This window comes from Sesamum indicum, linkage group LG8 (assembly GCF_000512975.1).
Source record: "Sesamum indicum cultivar Zhongzhi No. 13 linkage group LG8, S_indicum_v1.0, whole genome shotgun sequence".
NCBI lineage: Eukaryota > Viridiplantae > Streptophyta > Magnoliopsida > Lamiales > Pedaliaceae > Sesamum > Sesamum indicum.
In genome coordinates this window covers 7,996,275-8,021,074 of record NC_026152.1, presented here as the reverse complement: position 1 = coordinate 8,021,074, position 24,800 = coordinate 7,996,275, and the positions used below count along the sequence as shown (strand labels likewise).

Below are 24,800 nucleotides of genomic sequence, written 5' to 3'. Positions count from 1 at the left end.
GGGGATTGACAGAGGGGGAGGAGAAAGTGGCGGAGAGGAGGGGGAAGGAGGCGGCAGCCATTGAAAGTGGTTCGATCAGTGGAGTTCAGAGTGCGGAGAGGGGATAAGACCCCGAATTCTGGTTTTCCTTTTGGATGACGAAGAGGGGACGATGTGGATTATGGTAGATGTCTATTTGCTGCATATAATTGGGCCTGAGAGAAGAAACTATTGGATCAGAGTGGGCCTGGATTGTCCAATAAAAGTCCATTTTCAAGTCATGCGGCCCAACTATATTTGCAGTTGGCCCAACTTGACAAATGAATTAAGTCTAAGAGCCCACGTTGCTCCAAATCAATAATAAGCACATCACAGCCAAATTAAATCCCACCAATCTCAATCAATTACACAATGAATATGTATATAATTAATTATTTTTTAATTATATTTCAATCACATAATAAATATAATATATCTATTATATAATTAATCAAATTTTATCTGAATTAAAAAGATTTCATAACTAATTTAAATTTCACAAACCCCAAAATTTTCACCCAAGTGAACTGGTTGGTGAGAAATAAAACACTCAACAGCTGCAAACAGTGGAAATATCTTTATTTATGTACACGTTGCAATGTCCAATACAGGTGTCCGCCAGTTGCATCCCTGTCTTTCTCTTACACCACCTTACAGCAATTTTCCGTGGCACCTTATGCCAAGATTTCTCACTTCGTGAAAAAGAAATTAACACGTTAGAAGTGATCTGACCTGTAATTTTTACAAGAGATCAGAGAATGGCAGCCATGTCTATAGCAAAAAGTACAATTCGCAACGTTTCAACGAACCCCTTTTTTACTCTCCGCCCCAGAGTCTCTAGAGTGTGCTTCGTTTCTGCTTCCAGACATCGCAAGGTATGCGCAAATTATTCCCTTTTAATTTATTTGAATCATTACTTTGTTTTTTGGATCCTACGTAGTTACTTCTGTGAGTACACATAATATCTTGCATTATTTGAGTAGTGAGTCTGCATACAATTTCTGCGACAGGGGGACAGGACTAATTCTAGAAAAACAAGGGATGTTGTGGGAGAATCCCTGGACAAATCTAAAGCGAAGAGTCAAGAAATGGAGAAAGCCGAGGTCGTTAAAGACACGACGAGTGATGCCGCGACAATCGCGGCGAAGAAAAGCGAAGAATCCAAGGACACAGCGGCGGAGTCCGTTTACGAGACGAAGGAGAAGGTGATAAAGCAGGCCCATGAGATGAGTGAGAAGAGCAAGGAAAAATCAGGGGCTGTGGCTGATAAGGCCAGAAAAACGAGGGGAAAGATAATGGACGCCACGGGCAAGATGGTCGAGAAAACGAAAGAATACGCTCACTGGGCGAAGGAGAAGACGGGGGAGACTTTGGATACCGGGGCAGAGAAAACAAAGGAGAAAGCAAATGGTGGGGCGGAGACAGTGGCAGACGTGGCGCAGAGTATAGGTAAGAAGGCGAAGCAAACGGTGAAGAGCGCATTGGGGGCGGCGAAGGCGACAACGCAGAAAATCAAGGAGACGGTGGTGGGGAAATCAGATGATGAGTACAAAGAGAAGGGTATGGATGAAGACATGGTTGATATGAAGCGGCGTCCCGCGGAGGAGCAGGGTCATGACCATAAATATTGAAGGACTCTGTTGTCTTCTTTTCTCCGGCTTTCGGGAGTTTAAAACTTTTGCAGTGCAGACAATCAGTTCTGTGATCTGGCTCTGTGTTTTTGGAGAAATTTATATTACAAGTTTTTCAAACATTGTGTATATGAGGAGCAAGTTTAAATAAAATTACATTTAAATTCTATGAATTATGATCTATCTAAGTGGGATTCTCCCAACTCGGCCCCAACAAAGAGGCAGGTCCCGGAATTACGAAAGGGTGTGGGCGTCCAAACTGACGCCGCCAACTGTTGTCAGTGATAATGCAGAACTAATTCAATGAGATAGAATTGGACCTTCGATCCTCATCAAGAAAAGGGCACGATGAAAGTGTAACGAGGGAGAAACAGAAAGGAAAGTCGACAACTGACACAGCCGCCAGCAGCCTAGCCCTTCCGCCACCGCCACAGCCACACTGGCTGTGCCCTGCCGCCCTCCGTCTGCTAGCCTCCAGTGCAATCTACCTCGTGGTCCATACTACATACCATCACAGTATTAATGCAAAAATTGGACCTTTTGCAAAACAGAAACAGGGTTTTGTTTCTCTTTGTGGGGCTATGAAATCCTATTTTGTTCTTTGGCAGAATCCTTGATGACCTGTTTGTCTCTCACAGTATTCACGATCAAGAGTGAGAACGTAATGACTGCAACCCTGTTTTTGGATATAGATCAGTAGAAGTAACGCTTTTTAATACTCCCTTTTTTTAATTACGCTTAAGAACAAGAAAATGGCAGGTGGCTCTTTTCACTCTTAATTTCTCTCACCCCCATTTCACTTTCTTCCTTCTGGCAATTACCATAACTTTTCATGTAGGAGAGAAAAATTTGCTCAGATTTTGTGGGTTTTGAGAGATTGCAAGAAAGATTTAGTTCCTAAATTTCAATTGGTCTTTATGGGATTACAGAGAATACAAAAAATCCAGGGTTTGTCAACTGTAGGTAAAGAACAAATTAATCAACTCTCATGCAGCGTCGCCCCATGTTTTCCACTGAATTTCTGATTCTCATAATCCCTACAGACAACTATGGATTACATGCATATCCCCAACGTTGAATAATCTCCAAGTTAGCCCGCACCCACTTAAAGCTTCTACACTCATATCCCTATACCTCAATCTCTATATATACGACCCACCCAATTGTCCATACAGAAATATTAAACATGGAGCGAGAGAGAAACGAAGAGAATAATTTGCGGCAGCAGCAAGATCCCGGACGGCAAATGGCGGCCAACGACCACCACCAGCCTCCGCCACCACCCAGGAAGTGCCCGCGTTGTGATTCTTCCAACACTAAGTTCTGTTACTACAACAACTACAGCCTCTCCCAGCCTCGGTACTATTGCAAGACTTGCCGGAGGTACTGGACACACGGCGGGACCTTAAGAAACGTCCCCGTCGGCGGAGGTTGCCGAAAAATCAAGCGCTCGAGAACCTCATCCTCGTCTTTCTCAAGCAGTGAGATCGCAAGAACTCAATGTTCATCACCCGCACTTCCATCTCAAAATCTGACGGGTATGATTTCGGGCCAAGTGGTAAGGCCCGTGCCTCGGGTAATCCCGACGGCGGGTAATTCTTTCTACACTGGTCGTGCGTGTTTGCCTTCTTTGGGCACCATGCAATCTCTACCTGGCGAAATCAATCAGAGGGCGTCGGTAAATTTGGACGGGGGCAACAACCAATTCGGTGCAAATATGGCCCTTTTACAAGGGTTAAGTTTCCAAACTCTCAGACCTCAGACTGCCAATCAATTCCAACCGCAGGCCCATTATTTTCCGTCGCAGCAAAGTCTGGTTCCGCCGAGGCCGCCTTTGAGTTCTTGGACTCAAAGTTTAATAAATCCAGGCGCCTCTAGCTCTTCATCCGCCAACTCCAGTATTTGGAGCTCCGCCACAGGCTGCAACATCGCCGACGGAAGCAATCAGGCGGCGGGTTCTTCCTTCAGTACAGGTCAATGGGCTGACAACCATCATCCAGGATTCAATCCTCCTCATCACTGAATGTCTACATATTTCCGGGCAAGAACAAGAGATTGATGGACAGGTTCAGAGTGTCGATTGCAGGTGTAAACGTAGGAAAAAAATGTTCTGATTCAGCGTATAGCAGTGTGTTGAATTGGGTTTACTTCTAAGAACTATTTGATGATGAATTATTCACTAATGTTCGTATTAATTACTTTGTAATGTATACTAATTAGCATTAGCAGTAACTGATTTACATCTTTGAATTATGAAGGTACACAATGGAATGATTACATATTTATATGTACAAAGGTTCCTTTCCTTAATTACAGAGGTTGGTTGTATGATTAGTTGAAGATGTGTTTTGTTTCCCGGTTGCATTTTCCACTGTAAATTTCTCTCTATTTTATATACAACAGTTGATAATTTTTAAAAAGAAAAGGTTATTTTTAATTAATATTTTACTCATAAAAATTGTGTTTAAAATTATAAAATGCCTCTTGTTTGAAAATGAGACAGGTTTTTGTAATCTGATTAAGGAAAATTCTTATTGAAATTAGGTTTGACTGAATCAAACTAATCACAGAAAAAGTGCTATACAGTTGTCATCAGTAACGTCGTAAATATATTACACTTATCTCGTAATCATAATCGGCCGGGCCCTAATTAAATGATTTTACACTGAGAAAAATCCATATATGTTGTTTAATCAGCACCTTTTCGTTTGTGGTAATTTCATTTATGTATTGATGGATTCTTGAAATAATATACAAGAAAGAAAGATTGTATAAGAAATTCAAATATATATAAAATAAATTATTGATAATATTACATTGACTTTCTGCTGTTCATGAGCTTTTCTGTAATGCTTTGTAATCAGGAAATTGAATCAATATCAATAGTCAAAAGCATTGAAATTTATGAAATACAATTGGAATTCTTCTGTTGTTTCAAATTATATGGGCCCTTGATCAATACAGATCAGTAAACTATTTTCTTAACTTATTTATGGGCCATTTTCCTTTCTGTTAATACTCACTTTGGGCCAGGATGGACTTTTCAAGTTCAAACCAATTGGGCCTTGTTTGATTTTATTTTCGAAAGTTGGTTTTAAACAGTCAGATCATGTTTGGTTGGATCTTTTTTTTTTCTTTTTTTTTTGGGATTTGATAATAAATTTTATAAAAAATTATTTTCTCATATTTTTATATAAAAAATTATTAAAAAATATCCGATCTCTGTGTAAACAATTATTGTGAAATATTATAGTCCAAATATATTCACCATATCACGTCTTATTGTACAAAAAATTATCAGGTGGATAACAATTTATCAACCGATAATATTGAAAATGAACAAACTACCCTCTTATAAAAAAATAAATAGCAGTTTACCCCTTATATTTAAAAAAAAATAAAGCAATTTACCTTCTCAGGTAGGAAGGTAAACTGCTTCATTTTTTAAAACATAGGGGATGAATTGCTATATTTTAAAAAATATATGGAGATAAATTGCTATTTTACTTTTGATAAGAGGAGTGTTGTATATTGCAATTTACCCAAAATTATTATAAACATCCTAATTCAAACAAATATTTCATTCTGCTAAAAAAAAAAAATCATTCTATCATATTTTCTACATGAGAATACAAAAATAAAATGCCATCAATGTCTTCCTCTGTTTCTTGTTTCCCTTTTCCTTTTCTTTGAGAAAATAAATCAAAAGGCTAAATACAAAGCTAGTAGATAAGCTTTCTCATAGGAGTGCCACAATTCTTTAAATCGATCGAAATTGTGATAAAAACAGAAAAATCGATATGATTTCTTTTCAAAAATTCTATTTGATATAATTCGATACAATTTTATTTATTTGAAATTACAGTGTTCAGTTTGATTTCGAAATTCTTTACTTGTTTCATAGCATTTTACAGTCGTAAAAGGGTAGAAGAGCAAGAGTGAAAATTGGAAAAGAAAAACAATGACATCGACCCAGATTTCAAATAAATATAGAAACTAGAACAAATCAGATTAATTGATTCAGATTTAAATTAACTAGAATTTATTAATTGTTAAGAATTGCAGCATAAAGAAGGATTAACACCTCCAAATTAAAACATGCAAGTCCAAGAATTGCATAGTTAAGAATTAGCTATATGGGCATGCAAACCATGCAAGAAATATGCATTTCATCATAATTAATTGTCATGATTAAAATTAACTATTTATACTAATAGTTATTGATTATGGTTTATTAATCGTACTTGAGTTTTATGAGTTTGGCTAAAAAAATCGCCACGGCATAAATATTTTTGCCATGATGAATTCAATATAATAAATTTTATTTAACTATAATTAATAATAATTATTTATTAGAATTTTTAGTTCATAGTTATTAGAATGTAGATAATCCTAAATTTTCTTGTAGTGAAACAGACTAAATCATCAGAAATGAAATAACAATATATTCTGGCTCTCTTTTATACCAGCATTAATATTCGTACCCATTACATCCCCCAACTCAAAATCAACAAATTGGTTTCGGAAAAAGAGAAGGAAAAATGTCAGACATTCCCAGGTGGTCCGGAACCTGATAAACATGCATACAGAAATGCACCTAGAATTTATTTTTATTTTTTTTTTTAAAAAAAAGTGAGATAAATATATACATACTAATATTAACTATGCATGAAGCCCAGGAACTGGAAAAATAATGCACCCAGAGTTTTTCAGCTAACCATTCCAACAATGTGACAGACAGAAAAGCCTTGGCCGATAAGATGAAGAGGATCCGAGGTTCCTCTCAGCGCAAAATGGCATATAGTCTCAAGTCTCAGCCTAATTCCAAGTGAAAAATTTATGAGGCTGATGAGTTGTGTTGCTGCTGACATGATCACTCCGATCCGAATCGACTTCTTCCGACATTAATTAATTATTAATTTAGTGGTAAGCTTCTGATGTTCCATTTTCAGGCTACTTGTGTTTATTTCTAAGTTGTGCAGAAAGAGGAAAAAGGTAGCAAGAAAAGGAATGAAGATTGATGAGGCAAGGAAATGGGTAAAAGAAGTAACTAGATGAGAGAAGGAACTGATGAAGAACCCATAATGTTTGAAGGATCAAACCATTCACCAAGACTAGTGCTACTGTTCCACAAAAGAGAAGAAGAGTCTGAAGAGTTAAAATCTGACCTGTTTTCTCCCTCTATTTTCACTTCTTTCCCCATTAATCCTCCATTTTGCATTTGCATATCCTCACCATGAAAGTCATTAGCTTCTTGATGAGGGCTGGAAAGCAAAGAAACCATTGTTGAAGTGGGACCAAAATTTGAAGGTCCGAAGAACAAAGAATTCACATTGCCTGCAGATGATGTAATAACATCTTCGATTTGCCTGAACCCGTTTCTGTAATCACCCTTCTCAAGTATCCCAGATGAAAACCCTATTCCAACTCCATTCATCCCAGGCTGATGATGATCGAATCCAGAACTGTCGCAGGAAACCCTAGCTGTGCTAAATCTGGAAAATGGAAAATTGAGCTCAAAAGGATTAGTGGGCAAGCTATAGAGCAAAGGTTCGTTGATGAGGTTCGGCGCTGGAGACAGATCTATATCTGGTTGAACACTGCTAGGCTTTATAATTGCAGTTGAGGCGGCGGCGGAGGAGGAGGAGGAGGAAATTCCATCGCTGCCAATAGACGGAGCCAGCTGGCGCTGCTTCACCCTCTTGTTCTTCCTACATCCTCCGCCGACGGGAACGTTTCTGAGGGTTCCGCCTCTGGTCCAGTATCTCTTACAGGCTTTACAAAAGTAGCGTGGCTGGGATAAACTGTAGTTATTGTAGTAGCAGAACTTGGTATTGGAGGAATCGCAGCGAGGGCACTTGAGAGGAGGCTGATGCGGATCTTGGTTGGATCTCTGCATAACACTATTATTTGTTGGTGATGAAGATGGGAAACTGCTGTTCTGAACATCCGCCACTATCTGCTTCTGAACAAACAAATGAAGGGGAATTGGGGAAGAAAGAGAGCTGAAGATGGTGGTGGTTTTAGGGTAAAAATTAACAAGACAACAGAGAGATTCTACGACAAAAGCTAAAAAACAAATGAATTGGGATCATGTTTTTTGTGCAATAATAATAATTGACGAGACAAATTAAGAGAGAGAGAGAGAGAGATAAACCTGTGGGCATTGATGAGTAGGTGAAGAGGTGGCAGTGGTGTACAAGTTCTCACAGTTTGCTGCAGGCATTGCTTCTGAATGAATGGTCTGAAAGGAAGAGTAAGCAGACAAGGAGCAACAGATGACAACGTCGGACCTCAGTTGACGGGATTCAAAGGTTTGACGCTGAGAGAATGTTCATTAGCAAGGGAATTAATTAATTAATAGTATGATTTCACGTGAAGACCCTCGGACGAGTTGATCCATCCCTACTTTTCGTTTATCATCACATAATTAATATTCCTTTACTTTTCACACTAAAATTATTACTCTAATTCAACAGTTTTTCCAGATTCGGTCTTGTGTCCGTTTCAGTAATTCTACATCCTTAACCTAGCACTGGACAGTAAAATATGCACACCGAAAATATTAAAAATTAATAAATGCAACTGTTTGATTATGATGATGTCGATTTATTTGAAATTATATGTACGAGTTAAGAAATTTGATTGGCAAATTTCATCTAATAATTAATTTACTCTGAAAAATGTAAAATACCCCAACGCGTATTGATAGTGATATTTGAAGTATTTTATATTTGAATATCTTATATATATATATATATATTACACCGATCATGTCGTTAAACTACGTACTAATTAATATATATGATGTAATTTTTTCTTTCAATCAACATCTTTAAAACAAATGTCAAATCAAATTTACTTTAGCGAACATATATATCACACTAATTAATAATTTTGGAAATATTAATTGAGAGAATTATATAAAGACATTGGAGGGGATATATATATATATATATGGAGGATAATTACACTCTCCACCCCTAAAGTTTGATATAATTATATATATATTTTCTGTGGTTTTGAAAATTACATCCAACACTTTTGTTGTTTGCTTTTATCTACAAATAAGTTCCTATGCTAGTCAAAATTTATTGAATTTGTTTATATTAACAAAAAAATTGAATGAAAATTGATATTTACCCTTGATTGACTGAACACTAACTTATTGCAGGTTAAATAATTTTCTTCGAACTAAATTACCAACGGTGAAAATATTTCTCATCATATGCATTAACGCGTGAAGACGTGTGATGATAATATTATAAAAAAATTTATTGAACCTATAATAAGTGAATAATAAATCAATTAGAGATAAATTTAGATTTTTTTTCTAATTTTTTTATTTACATATAATTATATCAAATCTCACATGAGAATAATGTAATTAACACCCCTCTCTCTCTATATATATATATGCGCTAATTAGTCCTAGGACGTGACCGAAAAATAAAAGTGCAACATATGGACTGATGAATATCGACAAGTTCGAGAAAGAAAAAGGAAAACTTACCTGGGTTTCGCAGTGTCTTCCAACTATCTATATAAGCGTATACATTATACATAAAGATACACACATACCCTGTTGGAGATACAGATACATATCTACGTACATACAGGTGGCTAGAGGAAATCCCCAGAGCTCGGAAGCTGAGGTTGTAATTAATTAAAATCAAATCCCACTTTCCTATTCTTTGATTTAATTAAATATTAATCTATGATTAATCTAATAAGTACAATATTTAAAAATTTAAAACCTTTTTATTTTCTAGTAAATTTGAGTGCAGAAAATTGTGCAGCATGATCCACCCAGCCAGCTGGCCACTTTTCTGTATTGTTGTGAGATAGATATTCATACATTGCTTTCATCTTCAGTGTACGTATAAATATGGTATAGGTATCATGATCTGTAATCTGACAAGAAACATTTGCAGGTACGTCTGATGCAGAGAAGCGTACGTCGACTGAACTTTCCAGAATAATTGTCGACGACGTCTGGTCTGGCTTTTATATAAAGATATGGACAATGGAGAAGTGGGGGCATGTGGATGTGGGAGTCTGCATCTCACGCTCATATATGCCTAGACAACCTTTATTCCCAACCCCTATTTGCTGCACCAAACCCCAAATACCAAAATAATAATAAATTAGAACGAATTTTTATAAAATTTATTATAACTTATATAAAATTAAACCTTCAATAAATATTATTTTATAATAATTTATTACAAAATGATATTTATCATACGATTGTTGAAAAAATAAACATATACTGTTGTGAGATATGATATGCAGGAACAGAGCATCAATTCTAACTTGAAGATGACGGCGCTGTGAAACCAGATTTTAAGTTTAACTTAGTTTGTATTTTATATTTATGCTTTCTTTAGTGAAAACACGCTTCTTTTTTGTATTCTATTTTCAGTTAGTTATGAACAGTTTATTAGTTTCAACTGTCATCTTTCTTCTGTATATTAGCTCTATGCACACCTCTTCATCAGACTGATTTTTACAGAAATAGAATATGAATTCTTCCACCATATTGAACTCTGTTATGAAATTTATCTCTGCAAGCTATGATTTTCTACATATACCACTAATAATTAATGACACCAAATTGAATTACGATAGTGCTCGAATAGGTGGAATTCATATATGGATACTATAACACTAACTCAGGAGAAATCCCACCGCATGAGAACGTATTAATTAATTAGGAGAGATTTCTATTTTTTTTATGAGAATAAATTGCTAAGAGCTCGTTTGGTTGTATTTTCAATGAAATTATTTTCACTTTTTACTATTTGGGTAGTTGCAATTTTGTTTGGTCAAGTCATTTTCATTGATAATGCATTCCTATTTTAATCTTGAATTTTTTAATATTATAGGTCACGTGGGTTGGTCATACTTGTCTTATCTTGTCAGCATGTCTTTTCTTATTTCAAATCAAATAAAATTGCTTTCTCTCCCAACCATTTTGGTCCACCTTCATAATTAATTTCTGTCACATCAAAAATACATATACCTATATTCTTAATTCTCACACCTATATACCTATATTTAAAAATAAATAATTCAAATATATTCTCAATTTTCGCATAAAAACCAATATAGTATTTTACACAAATACAATTATTAAAAACTGAAAATAAAAATGAAAACACAACCAAACGGACTATAAAATTTCTATTATGCCCCTGAAAAGAAGATAAAAATACCCAAACACTTCATTTTGATGTAAGTCTTTTTAAATCTAGTTTACCTAACTCGATTTTTAAATACGTACTGTTTAGTACCCTTCTATGACTACACGACTTCCAAATCTCCTTTTACTTGATCATTAGAGTGTGTTTGTTGGGAGAGACCTCGACAGACCTATAATACAGTAATGTTGATTTTAAATTTATTTTTTGCTCAATTCGAATATTCAGTTCAACTATTTTTATTAAAATTATACATATCACTTATTTTTAACAATTATAAGTGTAATAGATTAATATGGATTTATGAAAATAGGGTGTAGATGATTATAATGTTGTGTATTTAAATATAATGTTGTGTATAGAAGAAGGAATAACCAGAAGAAGGTCATGTGGTGGCAGCTCAGCTGCAAAGAAAAAAAAGCAGGGAAACAAAAGAATATAGTTAGGGGAACAAACTGATATTGTAGTCCCCCGAGGGATATTCTCATCCTCCTAACATTCCATTCATTATTATTATACCTAAGTACCACTTTCTTTATTAACTTAGAAAAAAAAAAAAAAAGTAGCATCTTTCTGCAATTATTATATGCTATACAATTATTGCAAGTTAATTACAATATTATATAATAATCGAACTACGTAATTGCTTTTTCTTTTTTTCTTTTTTCATTCTAAGATGTTCATTTTCTTTCTTAATTTTTGTCATTTGACATTTTTTTTCTATATTTTTTTATTTACTTCGTCCAATTTTTTATATTTATTAATTTTTTAAAAGAAACCCAATAAGAATAAAGTTGATAATTTCAAATATTCGTTCAATATTATACAATTTCATGAAGTATCATCAAGGTATTGATAATATATGGAATAATAAAAAATATTTATAATATTTATCAAATTTTAGGGGCGTTAATTATAATTTATTGTGATAAAGAAATGTTTAGCGGAAGAGGGAAGGGGTGGGTCCCACAGTGAGTGATTGGTGATTGAGTAACCAAGCCGACATGGCTGGCAATGCTGGACAAGATTGATTACACATTTCTTGAGGGGACAAAACCGTCAGTCCATCCTGCCCGAAAGATCTATCCCTACTTTTTACCTTTTGCAATGAATATAAAAATACAATATCTCTCGACATTAATTGAATTGATATCACTTTTTTTGGATAAATGAAATAATTTTATGTTTCAATTCAAATTGTCTTCGGCAACTCCCTCCACCAACCCCTATTATACTAAAAAAAATGAAGATACAACCTCTTATTATCAACTAGACTTGAAATTTAAAACATTCGGACACTATAAGACTTCCTTTTTTTAGACATTTTAAAATAAAATTTCCTTTGAAAATATTTCTTCCATATGCCAACTCTCAACTATGAACAATATTTCATATCTTAGTCATATTATTAAAAAAAAACATTTATAATGTTGTAATTGGTATAATATAATGTTAATTTGTAATAATAAGATGACTAATATATGGATGCAATTACATTTTAACCCATAAATTAGAAACTGAGAGAAGTTGCCTTTGTCACGTATAGGAAAATGATGGGAAAAGGTTGGACATTGCTGTGTATATAAGATGTATGTAGGGGTGAGTGTCTTTATACTCATTTTGTGTCCTACATTGGAAGTTTACTGTAAAAATAAATTCTTTATATTAAGTGCAATACTAAATGAACGACAACCGTCTTATCCTGAAAGAAGTTTCATAGTACCCGGTGCACTTTAAACGGGACATATAATTTCTTCAATGCAAGCAGAATATTTTTGCAATTCGGTTAATTTGTAGTTTTGGACTGCAAGTTATTACGATACAACTCTTACTGTAAATTTTCGATTTACGTTATTCCATTAAAACAACATCTCTAACTGTTTTATTGTTTATTTGTTCCAACGTGGTTGTTAGTGTTTTGATTTCAAAAACTGTTATTATATATTTGATTATTGTTTCAAAACAACATTACAAATTCTCGATTAAATACACACTTTTTTCCAACATATAATTTATTATCTTAAAACGTTGGCCAATATTTCATGGAAAGTATCTTCCGGGTCAACATTAATATATTGCAATTGGGAGCGGAAAATATATGTCTTCCAAGCTTGTGAACAGAGTGCAATGCATTGGGTGACTCACCACACCTGCTGCTACCAAACATGAATCATAATGGGAGGGTGAGTGAATGGATGAAATTGAGTCCACATGCCGCACCATTTTAAGCACTAGCACTACGAAACCGGCCCCATTAATTTGCCATACCACTTGTATAACGTTTGGTAGGTAATAATCTGGAATTTGTTACTTCAAAGAATAATGACATAAATTTCTTGTCTACCAAAACAACATTAATTTCATTATCATACTAAATAATGAGTTTGATGGTGGTGGCGGTGAAAACTGAAAACCCTGGTTATCAGACTTCCAATTTGGATACCCCGTCCCCATGCAACCGCAAACGCACATACAATGTAGGAAGAAGACTTATATCAAAAAATAAAGAAAGAAAGAAGACAAAAATGGCCAATTCTTGGTCAGGTACGGAACTTTGTCCTTTTTATGTTTTCAAGGGTCAATATTATACCCATTTGTGGCTGTAGAATCAAACTATACTTGTTTATGGCAACAGGTCCAAGCCCAATATGTGTGAGATTAGTCCTAAAGCCCATAAATTTGAAAAAGTCAAGAAACTCTAGAAAGAGAAGAAGCAGGTCAGCCCACGTTCACATTGGTCCATCTGAGAACGTTAGCCCACGTTATTAGCATATCTGCTGCTTTCCTAACATCATTGGGAGCAGGAAAGGAATCAGTACCAAAATGATGTATAGTTGTAAATAAGTCAAGTCGCACCTATTATTATTATTTGAACTGGTTTGAATTATTATTAAGTTTAAAATATTGAATTCAATTGAATGAATTTTAATTGAATCAGATGTGATTATTGAGCTTGAATGTTTTGATGATTTTTTTATATATTTTATTATATTTTCAGTAATTAAATTCAATTTTGAGTCCAACTTGAGAATTAATTACATACAAGATTAAATAAAATTTGATTTCTATGTTAACAAATTAAGCTCAAATAAAAAATAAAGTAATTGGATTAAGTTTGAAGATTTGCATCTTTGTTGGCCCCCGAACTTATAACTATTATGAATTATATATATATATCTAATTCTAATTTGAAAAGGCAAAAGTGCTAATATCAGATTGAAAATCGCAGTTACTTCTCGGACCACTGGATTGGAATTGTAGACAACCGGACAGGAGAAAAGCGGAGGAGAACGAACCCCAATTTCATAGAGGTGTATTGAAATACCGCTACATACAAATCTATTTTCGCAAGAACCAGAACGAATCTACACTCGATTGCGTCCTTTTCTTCATTGACTGCGTCTCTCCATTACCTCTTCCTCCACTACACCACTGCCACCCACCGCCGAGCTCCACCGTCGCCTCCTCCACTTAATAATGCCTGCTCAAAAGCGCCCACGCCAAACCAACACTCCGCCTCCTTCTCCTCCGCCGCAGCTCGAGGTGGAAAAAGCCGGTGATTCACTCCAAGGCAGCGAGAATCCTGACCACGAACAACCTGAAAACGCCTCTGGTACGTTATTGTATATGTATACATGTTCACTTTTACGGACATGCATTAGCTCGGTTACGCTAAATCGAGTTTCAGTCAGCGTTTCGTTTTTCTAAATCTTTTATTATTTGTTTCTTATTTATTGTGTTGTTTTTGTGATTGATCTTCAGATTCCGAAGGGAGTTCTTACTCTAGCTGTGGAGAAAAAGACGAGTACTCTATCCGTGTCTCTCTCTCTGCATATAGTTATACGTGTGCGCACACACTCACGTATGAGCACCCAGGCACACATGTCCATGTGCATATGATTTGCTGTTCGCAGCTGCTCTGGATCTCGACGATGTTTAATGTATAAAATGAACAGCTGTAGCTTGGATCTGCCTACTTTCTTTTGTGATAAAATTTGTTTGCTTAAGTTTCATTAAAGAGGATTGTGCTCATTCTTTTAGTTTCTGAAGTCTAGGTCTTCTAGTAATTGAAATTCTCGGTTATGTTTCACTTTTTTTCTGTTGAGGCCGATGTACCTTGATTTGTTTGGTGATTGCAATGCCATTTTCCTTTTGAATGCTTGATCATTGCATGTTAAATCATGCATGATCTGGTTGGAGGTGACCGAACATTATGATATCTATATTTGGATTGGGTCTTGACTGAATGTTGATCGGAAATTATACTGTTGCTTTGGTGTCCCATCATTGTGATTTCTGTCTTGGATGAAGTTTCAAATGGTTGCTAACTAGTATTTAATTATACTGTGTGCATTTTCCAAATGTTGGCCTTATTAATTACTCTAAGAGTTTATTTTGACTTTCAGATTTATTATCGTGAAGCTGGCAGAAATACGGAAGGAAGTTCAGTGTCCAATTTGTTTGGGTATGCTGTTCAGTTATAGTTTGTCAGATTCAAATAGATAACAATGTCCTCAACAAAAGCTGCAGAGTGTTCTCTGCTTTTTTGAGGTTCTATTATGATGCATGAATTGCTTAGAAGTAGGTTGTTTTTAGCTCGCTGATACTTGAGTCCTTGTAGGTGATAACAAGGACTGGTTTTTGATGAATTTGATTTTATCTTTTCTGGCATAGTTACTCCATAGGTTTCTTACCTTCTTTATATATATATGTGTGTGTGTGTGTGTGTAAAATGCTTCCGATTGGCCTGGAAATCAAACACAACCAAAGTAGTCCATCAGTTGTAATAAATTCAGCTAAACTGCTTTTCCTGCTTTCGGCAGAAGAGTTGCTCCATATGATATCAGCATGAATAAGTGCTATCATTGTAATTCCACCTATGTCAATGTATATATGAATTGTGCTGCACTCAGGATTTTGGAAAGAAGAGTATGATGATGCAGAAGAAATACAAATAGGAAAAGTGGACAAGAATGGTTAAAAGAAACACCAAGTACACACTTCTTAGCTCTATTTTGAGTCTATATAAAGGTGTATGGAGTTGGTAGAAATTGTCAAATCTATTAACTTTTGAGGACCTTTATACTGCAAGATTAACATAATTATTCTTATAATAAGATTTTAACTGAAACTTCAGTTAGCCTTCTGATAAGCTTCATAGAAATGCTCCCTCCTGCAGACTTCTCTTTTGCCAGAAATATCTGATAGGGCTTGTGGGATATTAAATCTAACAGTCACAATGAAGATCCACATGTATTTATTGCCTATTGCATTATCTGTGTAAACTGCAACTGAAACCTATCGGTTAGAACTTGTCATCTTTTGTTAACATCAGTTCTTTGATGTAGTCTTCTTTTATGTTCCCCATGGGCAGGCATCATTAGGAAGACAAGGACAGTCATGGAATGCTTACATCGCTTCTGCAGGGAGTGCATTGACAAATCCATGCGCCTTGGGTACTTTCTGTGTTTTTTATATATTGACTGCCTATCGAAGAGTTCTTGCTATTTACTTTTGGTATTGAATCTGTGCAGGAATAATGAATGTCCTGCTTGCCGCACACATTGTGCTAGTCGCCGTTCTCTAAGAGATGATCCAAACTATGATGCCCTGATTGCTGCTTTGTACCCGGACATAGATAAGTACGAGGAAGAGGTGATAGTTCAGAAACTTCTTCAATCTTGTCCTGGGCAATTCAAAAGTTACTTTTGCGTCATTATTCTGATTGTTGTTGCAGGAATTGGCTTTCCATGAAGAGGAGATAGCACGCAATAAACAGGTACTCACTTTAGTCCTCAGACTTCAACCTACATGGATCCTGCAGTCTAGTACAGTTATATTTCAGGACTAATGGTTCCCAGCGGCTATGAGTGTCGATCTGGAATAATATTCTCTTTCGCTGAATGGACTAGTTGTAATTTTTGTCAATATCATCAGGATGCCTGATCAAATACTGCCTGCCAACAATGCATTTCTAGTTCTGAATTGCCTGACAAAGTTCCATCTGCTTGATTTTTCTGTTTTACAACAGATCCAAGCTTCAATTGCCCAGACTTTTCGTCGTCAAGCAGAAGCTCTTGGAAAGAAACGAACATCAACTAGAGCCACTGCAGCCACATTTGTTAGGAGACAAGGCAATTATCGAAATTTGAGAGGTCGGAGAAACCATGGTATTGTTGAACACCAGGGTTCCGACGAAGAGGAAGGAGCTAATGGGCCTGATGGTAGCAAAGAATCTTCTTCCGCTGATGAGCACTCTGCTGAAGCCAAAGTGAAAAAATACAAAAGATGCAGAGCTCGGACTTCACAGCCATCATCAGGAGCCAATGCAGATGGAGGTTATGATGATAACGATTCAGAAATGAACAGAGAGTTACTTGGTGCATCTGCTGCACTTGTTGGTAATAAAGAATTTCTTGCCTGGGGAAGAGGTGGCGTGCGCAGTAACAGCCGACACGGTGGCCTCAATTGGGTCAATGGCAGGCTTTCCAGGAATAATCGGCTCCCAAAACTGATCAATCACCTCAGATGTTCACATGAAAATGATGAGGTGATAATATGAAATATTTTGGTGCCATGATTCAGGAATTTTGATATTAGTTATTTCTATAAACATGACTCGATTTTTTCAAAGGGAGGAGGGGGAAGGGAAGAACAGAGGCATGATTGGTTTTGGATAAGATCTTGAAAACCTCAAGAGAATTGATTAATTTGCCATTGCCTATTGCTGGCTGAATGCTACAATTGAGTTAGTGCGATCATCTTTGAAGAGTATATGATTTCTATTTTCTTTCCAAGTTACTTATGAGGGTTCATCTTCTTGTGTTCCTGATTTCAGTTGAAAATTAGTCTGATGCTTGTTTCGTTGCACGAGAAGATTCCTAGCTTGAAGCGACCTTACATCTGCTGCAGCCCCACATCATCAGTTAGACACTTATGCCAGGTATTCACCTCCATTCTAATTCTTGATCTTTTATTTGCTATGCGAACAAGGCCTGGATAGTTCTAAAACCACGTCCCTGCAGTATGTTGCTATGCAGACATCTGTGGAAGCTAGTGACATTGAGATGCTAATGGTACAAGATTTTCATCCAGTAAACAACTCTTCGACTTTCATAATGGAACCTGCAATCTTAAATCCTTGCCAAAACGAGCTGCAGTTGTTGAACGAGCATCAGACCTTAGAGGAAATTCATGCCAGATTTACTCAGCAGAATCTGGTAAGACTTTTCCGTCCCCTCGTGTGAGGAGTTGTACATTTACCAAGATCCCATACAGCATGGTCTATGGATTCTTCTTCTTCTTCTTTTTTCCTTTTGGTTGGGTGTGGAGGTTAAATGTAAACCATTTTGGAAGTACATTGGTGAATTGGTAAGTGATTCCATGAGCATATTGCTATGCATGCTGCATGCAACTTCCATTACCACAACAGTTCTAGTCATGTGTTTGCAAGAAATGGCATTGCCTGGTTATGAAATGGACAAAGTATCTAAAAGTTTGGACCCAACTCTAATGCAATAAAACTATCCTCAAAGGTGAACAAATCCCCATTTCTTTCTGGTTAAGTGGTATAACCCACTTACTGGATACTTGTGATGGACCAAATAAGTATACTGTGGCTTACTAGCAAGATATCTGTTTTTTCCTATTATAATGCTTTGATTCCTCTATGTTCAGGTTTTAGGATACCGCCAAAAGGCACAAGAGGATGGAAACTGATCAGATTGAGCTGCTGTCCTTCTGGGTGAATATGATGCTGGAAGAAAGCCTCTTCAGGTTTCTTGAAAAGCTACTAGATGTATACTGTATACTGTGTTTAGAAGTTCAAAATTATACACACAAGCAACTAAATACTAGAGGAATTGGTGGAATAGTCTCGTTTGTTGTCTCAATACTTGTCTGCTTAATCTATATGATGGGTATAGGCCTTATACGCAGAGTTTTGTATAGGCGTCAAAATGTATTGTTTCATTGTATGTTTGATCATTCTGACGTGAAACTTGAATGCACTGTTTGATTTGTTTCATGGTCGTCTCAGTCAGGCAACTGTCGTATATCTAGTTAATTAATTGAGAATTCAGCCTACTTTGCGTGGCATGCAAATGGGCTTTTCTGATACAGCTCTAATGTGAATGTAATGTTGCTGCGTGCAGCAGCTAGAGTCGTCACTGGAATTTTGATACCCAAAATCTGAAGCCTACTTATTCAACCCTCACCATGTGAATTCCAGTGGAGTCTCGAGGAATTTAGCGGACCCATAGGGAATGCTGGGACAGTTTCACGTATATTTTTTAATCAGTTTCGCCTTTGAAAATTACAGATGACATGACATAGCTCGCCAGCATGTTGATTATAAGTATCGGGTTTAATTCGTCTGAGACTCGGCCACATTTCTCTTCACTTATTACTCAAGTATATCATATGTATTGCTCTGTCGTGATTAAAGCTTGAACAACCAGAAACACTCGACCTTCTTCGTAAATGATATCGGATTAATCATTACACAGTCGCCTAATGGAGCATAATAACCTTGTCCTCTCCTTGCCACTATGCTGTCTTTATGGGCACAAAGGTCTATTATTATTATTATTGAAGGGTTGCCCCTAACATTATTTAATTATTCATCATTAACAAGATAAGGATCAGGATAAGAACAATCATGTAATAAGATGATAAGCATAAAAGAGTTGATCGGGTCCCACATATTTTATTGCATATGCATATGATTGCGACACAGCATATATAACAGCAGCCAATCTACACGTAAGATCGGAATTCAGAACGCACTGCAACAAGAACCAGTCAAGATCTCTTGATTTGCATAAAGATATTTACAAACTCAAACTCAGTCGCCCACAAGATACAAGAACTTGGTTAAATCACCAGAACTTAAACGCCGTAGATCATGTATACATAGACGTATATAGCTATATATCGTCATTAGCCACACCAAAGCATAGACTGAGCAGAAGAAGAACACGCTATTTACATGCAACCACTGGTCACTCCAACGCTTCACTGATGTTTGCTCCTCGTCTCCCCACTGTAAAGCCTGCAAATCCATTCAAATTCACTTAAGTTTATCACCTTAATTAATTAACCCAATTAGGAGTAAAATTAGCTACTAAAGTAAATTAACTAATAATTACCAGTCATAAACGGTAGGAGAGTTGGGCTGTGGCCTGTCGAAGTAATCAGCTCCGATACTCTTGGTGGCGAGATTGCTCCCCGGGTGGAAAACGCTCCGCCACACGTTATCCCTCCTAGCCGCCGTGGGCGACGGAGTGGTCGGTGTACCGGGCGTTCCTGGACTAGCTGGCATCGAAAGAGACCGCTGGAACTTGCTACTGCTCTCTCCTGCAGCATCTAATCGTGTATTCAGAAAATATAATTAGTACGATTTACACACAGAAACATATGTATGTGCGTTTTTGGCTTCATCATGTGGTTGCTGAAACTAAGGAAAGTAAATAGAGTTATTGCATAAGTGGGTGGCTAACCTTTGACGTTCAATGGCTTGAAATCCCTCTTCAGGTACTTGAGGCCACGTTCCGGCGGCGGCCCGGCTACAATATCATCCCAAAGATGATCTAGAAGCACCATTTCTCCTTCTTCTCCCTACTCTTCTTTGTTTTCACTTATGGGAGTGATGGCCCAAGTGAAATATATATATAAAGAGTTTACTGCAATTTATTCCATATCCTCCACTTATAAAAAAAAATAATAATAATTTGGTCTTTGTGTTAGTTAAAATAAAATAAGTTACTTTATATTTAGAAAGATAAATTATTATATTTTAAAGTATATAAAATAATAAAATATAATATAAAAAAATAAATTATTAATTTTTAATAAAAGATAATTTAGACATTTGTAATATTACATAGACTTTTTTACATTGGCTATATATAAAATAGAGCCTGAAAATATCTATTGGTTTCCACCTTCCAGGTTGCTTATTTCTAATTCCAAGGGGCACAGTAGTGAGACCTAATTTGATCAGATCTTTGGACGAGGAGTGATGATTGGAAAGTTGATCCTGGAAATAGAGAAATCAAGAATGAGGATAAGGACGAAGACTGAAGACCGAAGACTGGGACCCGGAGTTGGACATAGCTGAGATGAGAGAAATGGGTCATCCTAAGAATCATCCAGATTAACGTGAGGGCCGGCTGCTTACATCAATGTCTCAGATTTTCTTTGTTTTGTTCTTCACTTTGGGGTCCAGCTTTATAATTGCATTGATATTTTCTTATCTTAATTGGAAATCAAAAGTAATTATTTCAACCTTTGATTTGGAGTTGATGTTAAGATCATGGTGAGATTTGATGATCATCAATATTGTTGGGATTTCTTTTATCATGCAGATAACTTATATTTATGTGTTTTTTTATTTTCTTTAAATAAAAAATATAATTAAATTAAATTGTAGCATTTAAAATAAAACCAAAACACAAAATATCCTGATCGAATTTCTTATTAATTTATTTTGTTGCATGTAAGGCCAACATCATATGCTAAACCTCTCACACCAAGAATCTCCTGTACTGGCTAGATTGGATTTTCTTTCCAAATTATGTTTCTATTAATGTATACCCACGCTTAATAATTAGTTTAGGAGAATAAAATAAAATTTATATATCATATATTATTATTATAATGAAAAATAACTTAACAACCTCAACTCAACCTGGTCCTGAGCCACTGGGTTGGGTTGGTCTTAGGTTTCAGTACTTGGGACCAGTGGTCAAGCAGGTCTGCGCCAATCCAGCTCATTTTTTTATGAGTTCAATTCGGTCTTGGACTGGGCTAGCCAACTCGACCCATTGCACATCTTGACACAATATATATATATATATATATATTAAATGAAATTAAAATTATAATATCTATATCTATACTATATACAAAAGAAGGCTTTTTTTCTCTCACAAATAGTAGTTATGAACAACAACACTAATCTTATCATTATACCAATTATACCCTAAGTTGATTTTTTTTTTTAGAAATATAATGTATTAGTTTATAAATAGTTGTTCTTATTCATAAGATAGTTTAACACGCAAAATATTATTTATTATATGCACACAGTCCACAGATAGCGTGTCACAACTGCTAGTATTTTAAAATAAGTAATGGAATGACAACACTTGCCCTTTACACCGTCGCGAATCGTAACTGAAACAGAAATACTGATTTAATTTTATATTAAAATATGTATTGGCAGAGTTAAGAAGAAAATTGTTAGCAGAATATATGATGGTTAATTTAGTTAACATTAAGATGTTATTGCGGCTGAGCGTAAGCTGCAATTGGTAGGAACTCGACGCAGTCTTCGCTGCCGGGAATGTCTTCTGGTCTGGAGACTAAACGGTGCTGCTCGGGCTGGGACTTCGGTTGTTGAAGAAATCACATCTCTGAGCCCTTGACCTCCCTCGTCCTTAGGCTTGCATACTTCCTTCTATGCTACTTTGGCATATCCATTGTTGCCCATACCTTTCCACAGAAAACTTCTCAGACGCTTCTCGATTTCTTTGATGACCCCCTTTGAAAGTATGAAAGCAGAGCCCCAATACACACTCAATGCCATAAGAACATATTTAATTATTTGCACCCTCCCCGCATACGAGAGTGCCAATCCATCCCAACCATTAATACGTTCATCAATCTTACTAAGTAGAGGTTGGCAATTAGAAATAGTTAATTTAGAGGACAATAAAGAAAATCCCAAATACCTCATCAGGAGATGACCCTCCTGGAATCCCTGCACGTCTAAGATTTCCTCCTTCATACCCTGGGCTGATCGTGATATAATGACATGGCTCTTGTCAAGATTGAGTCGTAGTCCAGTACATAATCAAATTACTAACCATCTATATATATGATCTATATAATTAATAAAAAAATTATAAATAAAAATATATATTTTTGGTATAATTAATCATACTTGCAAAATTATTTAAAGTTTCAAGGGGTTCTTCTCCACATTGAGATTGATTCAATATTAATTTAAAGTAGAAAGAGGAAGATATGTTGGAGTTTTTGGTATTGGGATGCTGCATCAGAAGTGCTTATGATCATTGCTTGTATTACAAATATGATCAATCTATTCCCCCAGTAGCACACTTTCAGTTAAGTAAGGAACAAGCCTGAAACTGATAAAAAGAAAATGGAAAATGTTCCCTATTCAAATGAAATTGGCTCTGCTATATTCTTAATGGTTAGTACTAGACCTGACATTGCTTATGATGTAAGTTGTTTAAGTAAGTATATGTCTAATGCTAGTTTACCTCATTGGGATGCTCTTAAGTGCCTACTTAAATGCTTGAATGGGTCTATGGATTATGATATAAGATTTTCTAAATGTATTAAATTGATTGGACATGTAGACTCTAATTATGCTAATGACAGAGATAATAGAAAATCAACAACTTCATATGTATTCACTTTATATGGCTCATGCATAAGTTGGAAAACTAGCTCCAACATATTATTGCATTATCTACTACTGAAGTTGAATATATTACTACTACAGAAGCTATTAAAGAAGCAATTTGGTTAAAAGGATTATTAGATGAAATAGGTTTCCTAACGGAAAAAGTAAAAGTATTTTCAGACAGTCAATCAGGAATTCAACTCTGTAAAAACCCAGTCTTTCATGATGGAACAAAACATATAGATGTTAGGTACCATTTTATAAGAGACATAGTTGGAAAAGAAATAATCGACTTAGAAAAGATAACACTGACCTAAACCCTGCAGATATAGAAACCAAATATTTACCTTTAGAAAAATTTAAAACTTATCTTCAAATCATAAACTTAGGATAAATTTTTTAACCTATATCTGTGCTTGTTTATCTCCTTGTTTTTTGCAGGTACCTACCATGGTGAACAATGGCTATGATGATAGCTGAGATCCGGCCTTGGGCCTGGTTTCCTTTATGGGTCCTCGTTCAAGGTGGAAAATGTTAAAGATTAAGTGGCTCATGACCATTTAGATACGCCCAAGGTCCACCTGACTCACTTGGATGGCTCCTATTAATTTTTCCAAAACTGTTCGGTCACTAAGGTAAACCTTGCCCACCATCTGACCCGGCCCAAGACCTACCCAACCCTATAACTTAATTTAAAAGCTCCTAACCCTAACCCTAACTCTCATTTTCAGCATCACTCTCCCTTCTCTTCCTCCTTGGTTGCGGCCGTCCCTAGCATTCTCCCCCTCTCTGTTTCTTCTCCATCTTCAATTTTCAATGGCTTTGGAAACTCATTCCACTGCCCAAATCTCTCTCTTTCTCTCATACTTCTACCGTTTATTTAAGCCTCCTTGATCAAAAAATTAAGTACAACCCACCTACAAGAAATATCGAAAGTTTTAGAGATCTTTATGGTATTTTATTAAATGGCTTAAATCGGTTCTTTGTGAACAAATCTTAGTGGTTCCTTGGTGGGATTTTTGAAGCAACCGTAAGGTTGCCGACCATTGTGACCGTGTGCTTGCCTCTCCAGATCTCGGCTCCCTGCCTATTTATTGCTTTCTTACATTCTATTCTCATTTTTTGTTATTTTATTCTTGTATTATCTTGTAAATCGGTTTGTGTATTATAAGGGTTGAAAAATCCACAATCTCTGTAATAGTTGGTTAGGGTGATCTTTTAGGTTATTGCTGACGAGATTAACTCCCAACACTGCCAAGAAAAACAGCATTTGGTTGGGGACTTTCGACGCAACGAAGGCGGCTACAAGATCCTAAGACAACGTCGTTAGTCAATTGCGGGGTTCCAAGGCCAAAACAAACTTCCCTTCTCCGGGTTTGAAGTCATAAAGTATGAGAGAACTTCCATATGCGTGGATTGGCTGTTTCATGAGTGCCTACGAGATACATCTATTTGGACCATATCGGAGCAGCGAGGACCATGGGGATGGAGAAAACTTCTGCGCCTACGACA

General features: G+C 36.1%; 6 protein-coding genes across 8 annotated transcripts in view; 3 read left to right on the top strand and 3 right to left on the bottom strand.

The window, feature by feature from the left end:
• The window catches only part of LOC105167895 (30S ribosomal protein S5, chloroplastic), a 1,684-nt gene extending 1,532 nt beyond the window's left edge, over nucleotides 1-152 (bottom strand). The window contains exon 1 of the mRNA XM_011087753.2: nucleotides 49-152. Coding sequence (XP_011086055.1) covers nucleotides 49-61 — 13 coding nt within the window. The 5' untranslated portion in view covers nucleotides 62-152. The remainder of the gene's footprint in view (nucleotides 1-48) is intronic.
• Nucleotides 642-2,148, top strand: LOC105167894 (late embryogenesis abundant protein At3g53040-like). Its single transcript, XM_011087752.2, has 2 exons — nucleotides 642-893; nucleotides 1,029-2,148. Exons 1-2 carry the CDS (start codon nucleotides 777-779, stop codon nucleotides 1,647-1,649), a joined length of 738 nt encoding a protein of 245 aa, XP_011086054.1. The 5' UTR covers nucleotides 642-776; the 3' UTR covers nucleotides 1,650-2,148.
• On the top strand, nucleotides 2,577-4,334 carry LOC105167893 (dof zinc finger protein DOF2.2-like). Its single transcript, XM_011087751.2, has one exon. The coding sequence runs from the start codon at nucleotides 2,836-2,838 to the stop codon at nucleotides 3,670-3,672; it is 837 nt and encodes a 278-aa protein (XP_011086053.1). The 5' UTR covers nucleotides 2,577-2,835; the 3' UTR covers nucleotides 3,673-4,334.
• On the bottom strand, nucleotides 6,082-8,013 carry LOC105167892 (dof zinc finger protein DOF1.4-like). Its single transcript, XM_011087750.2, has 2 exons — nucleotides 7,807-8,013; nucleotides 6,082-7,614 (listed from the first exon to the last, which is right to left on the bottom strand). Exons 1-2 carry the CDS (start codon nucleotides 7,873-7,875, stop codon nucleotides 6,700-6,702), a joined length of 984 nt encoding a protein of 327 aa, XP_011086052.1. The 5' UTR covers nucleotides 7,876-8,013; the 3' UTR covers nucleotides 6,082-6,699.
• On the top strand, nucleotides 14,084-18,878 carry LOC105167890 (putative E3 ubiquitin-protein ligase RING1a). 2 transcript variants are annotated; one of them, XM_011087747.2, is made up of 10 exons: nucleotides 14,084-14,465; nucleotides 14,615-14,657; nucleotides 15,259-15,317; nucleotides 16,227-16,308; nucleotides 16,387-16,507; nucleotides 16,590-16,631; nucleotides 16,884-17,402; nucleotides 17,691-17,795; nucleotides 17,878-18,072; nucleotides 18,530-18,878. In XM_011087747.2, exons 1-10 carry the CDS (start codon nucleotides 14,330-14,332, stop codon nucleotides 18,569-18,571), a joined length of 1,344 nt encoding a protein of 447 aa, XP_011086049.1. In that variant the 5' UTR covers nucleotides 14,084-14,329; the 3' UTR covers nucleotides 18,572-18,878. The 2 variants fall into 2 exon arrangements, with proteins under 2 accessions (XP_011086049.1, XP_020551762.1); XM_020696103.1 differs by lacking the exons at nucleotides 14,084-14,465; nucleotides 14,615-14,657 and adding an exon at nucleotides 14,675-14,793.
• On the bottom strand, nucleotides 19,596-20,513 carry LOC105167891 (auxin-repressed 12.5 kDa protein-like). Of its 2 annotated transcripts, none has more exons than XM_011087748.2 (3): nucleotides 20,353-20,513; nucleotides 20,002-20,218; nucleotides 19,596-19,904 (listed from the first exon to the last, which is right to left on the bottom strand). In XM_011087748.2, exons 1-3 carry the CDS (start codon nucleotides 20,453-20,455, stop codon nucleotides 19,868-19,870), a joined length of 357 nt encoding a protein of 118 aa, XP_011086050.1. In that variant the 5' UTR covers nucleotides 20,456-20,513; the 3' UTR covers nucleotides 19,596-19,867. The 2 variants fall into 2 exon arrangements, with proteins under 2 accessions (XP_011086050.1, XP_020551763.1); XM_020696104.1 differs by having other exon boundaries at nucleotides 20,002-20,209; nucleotides 20,353-20,510.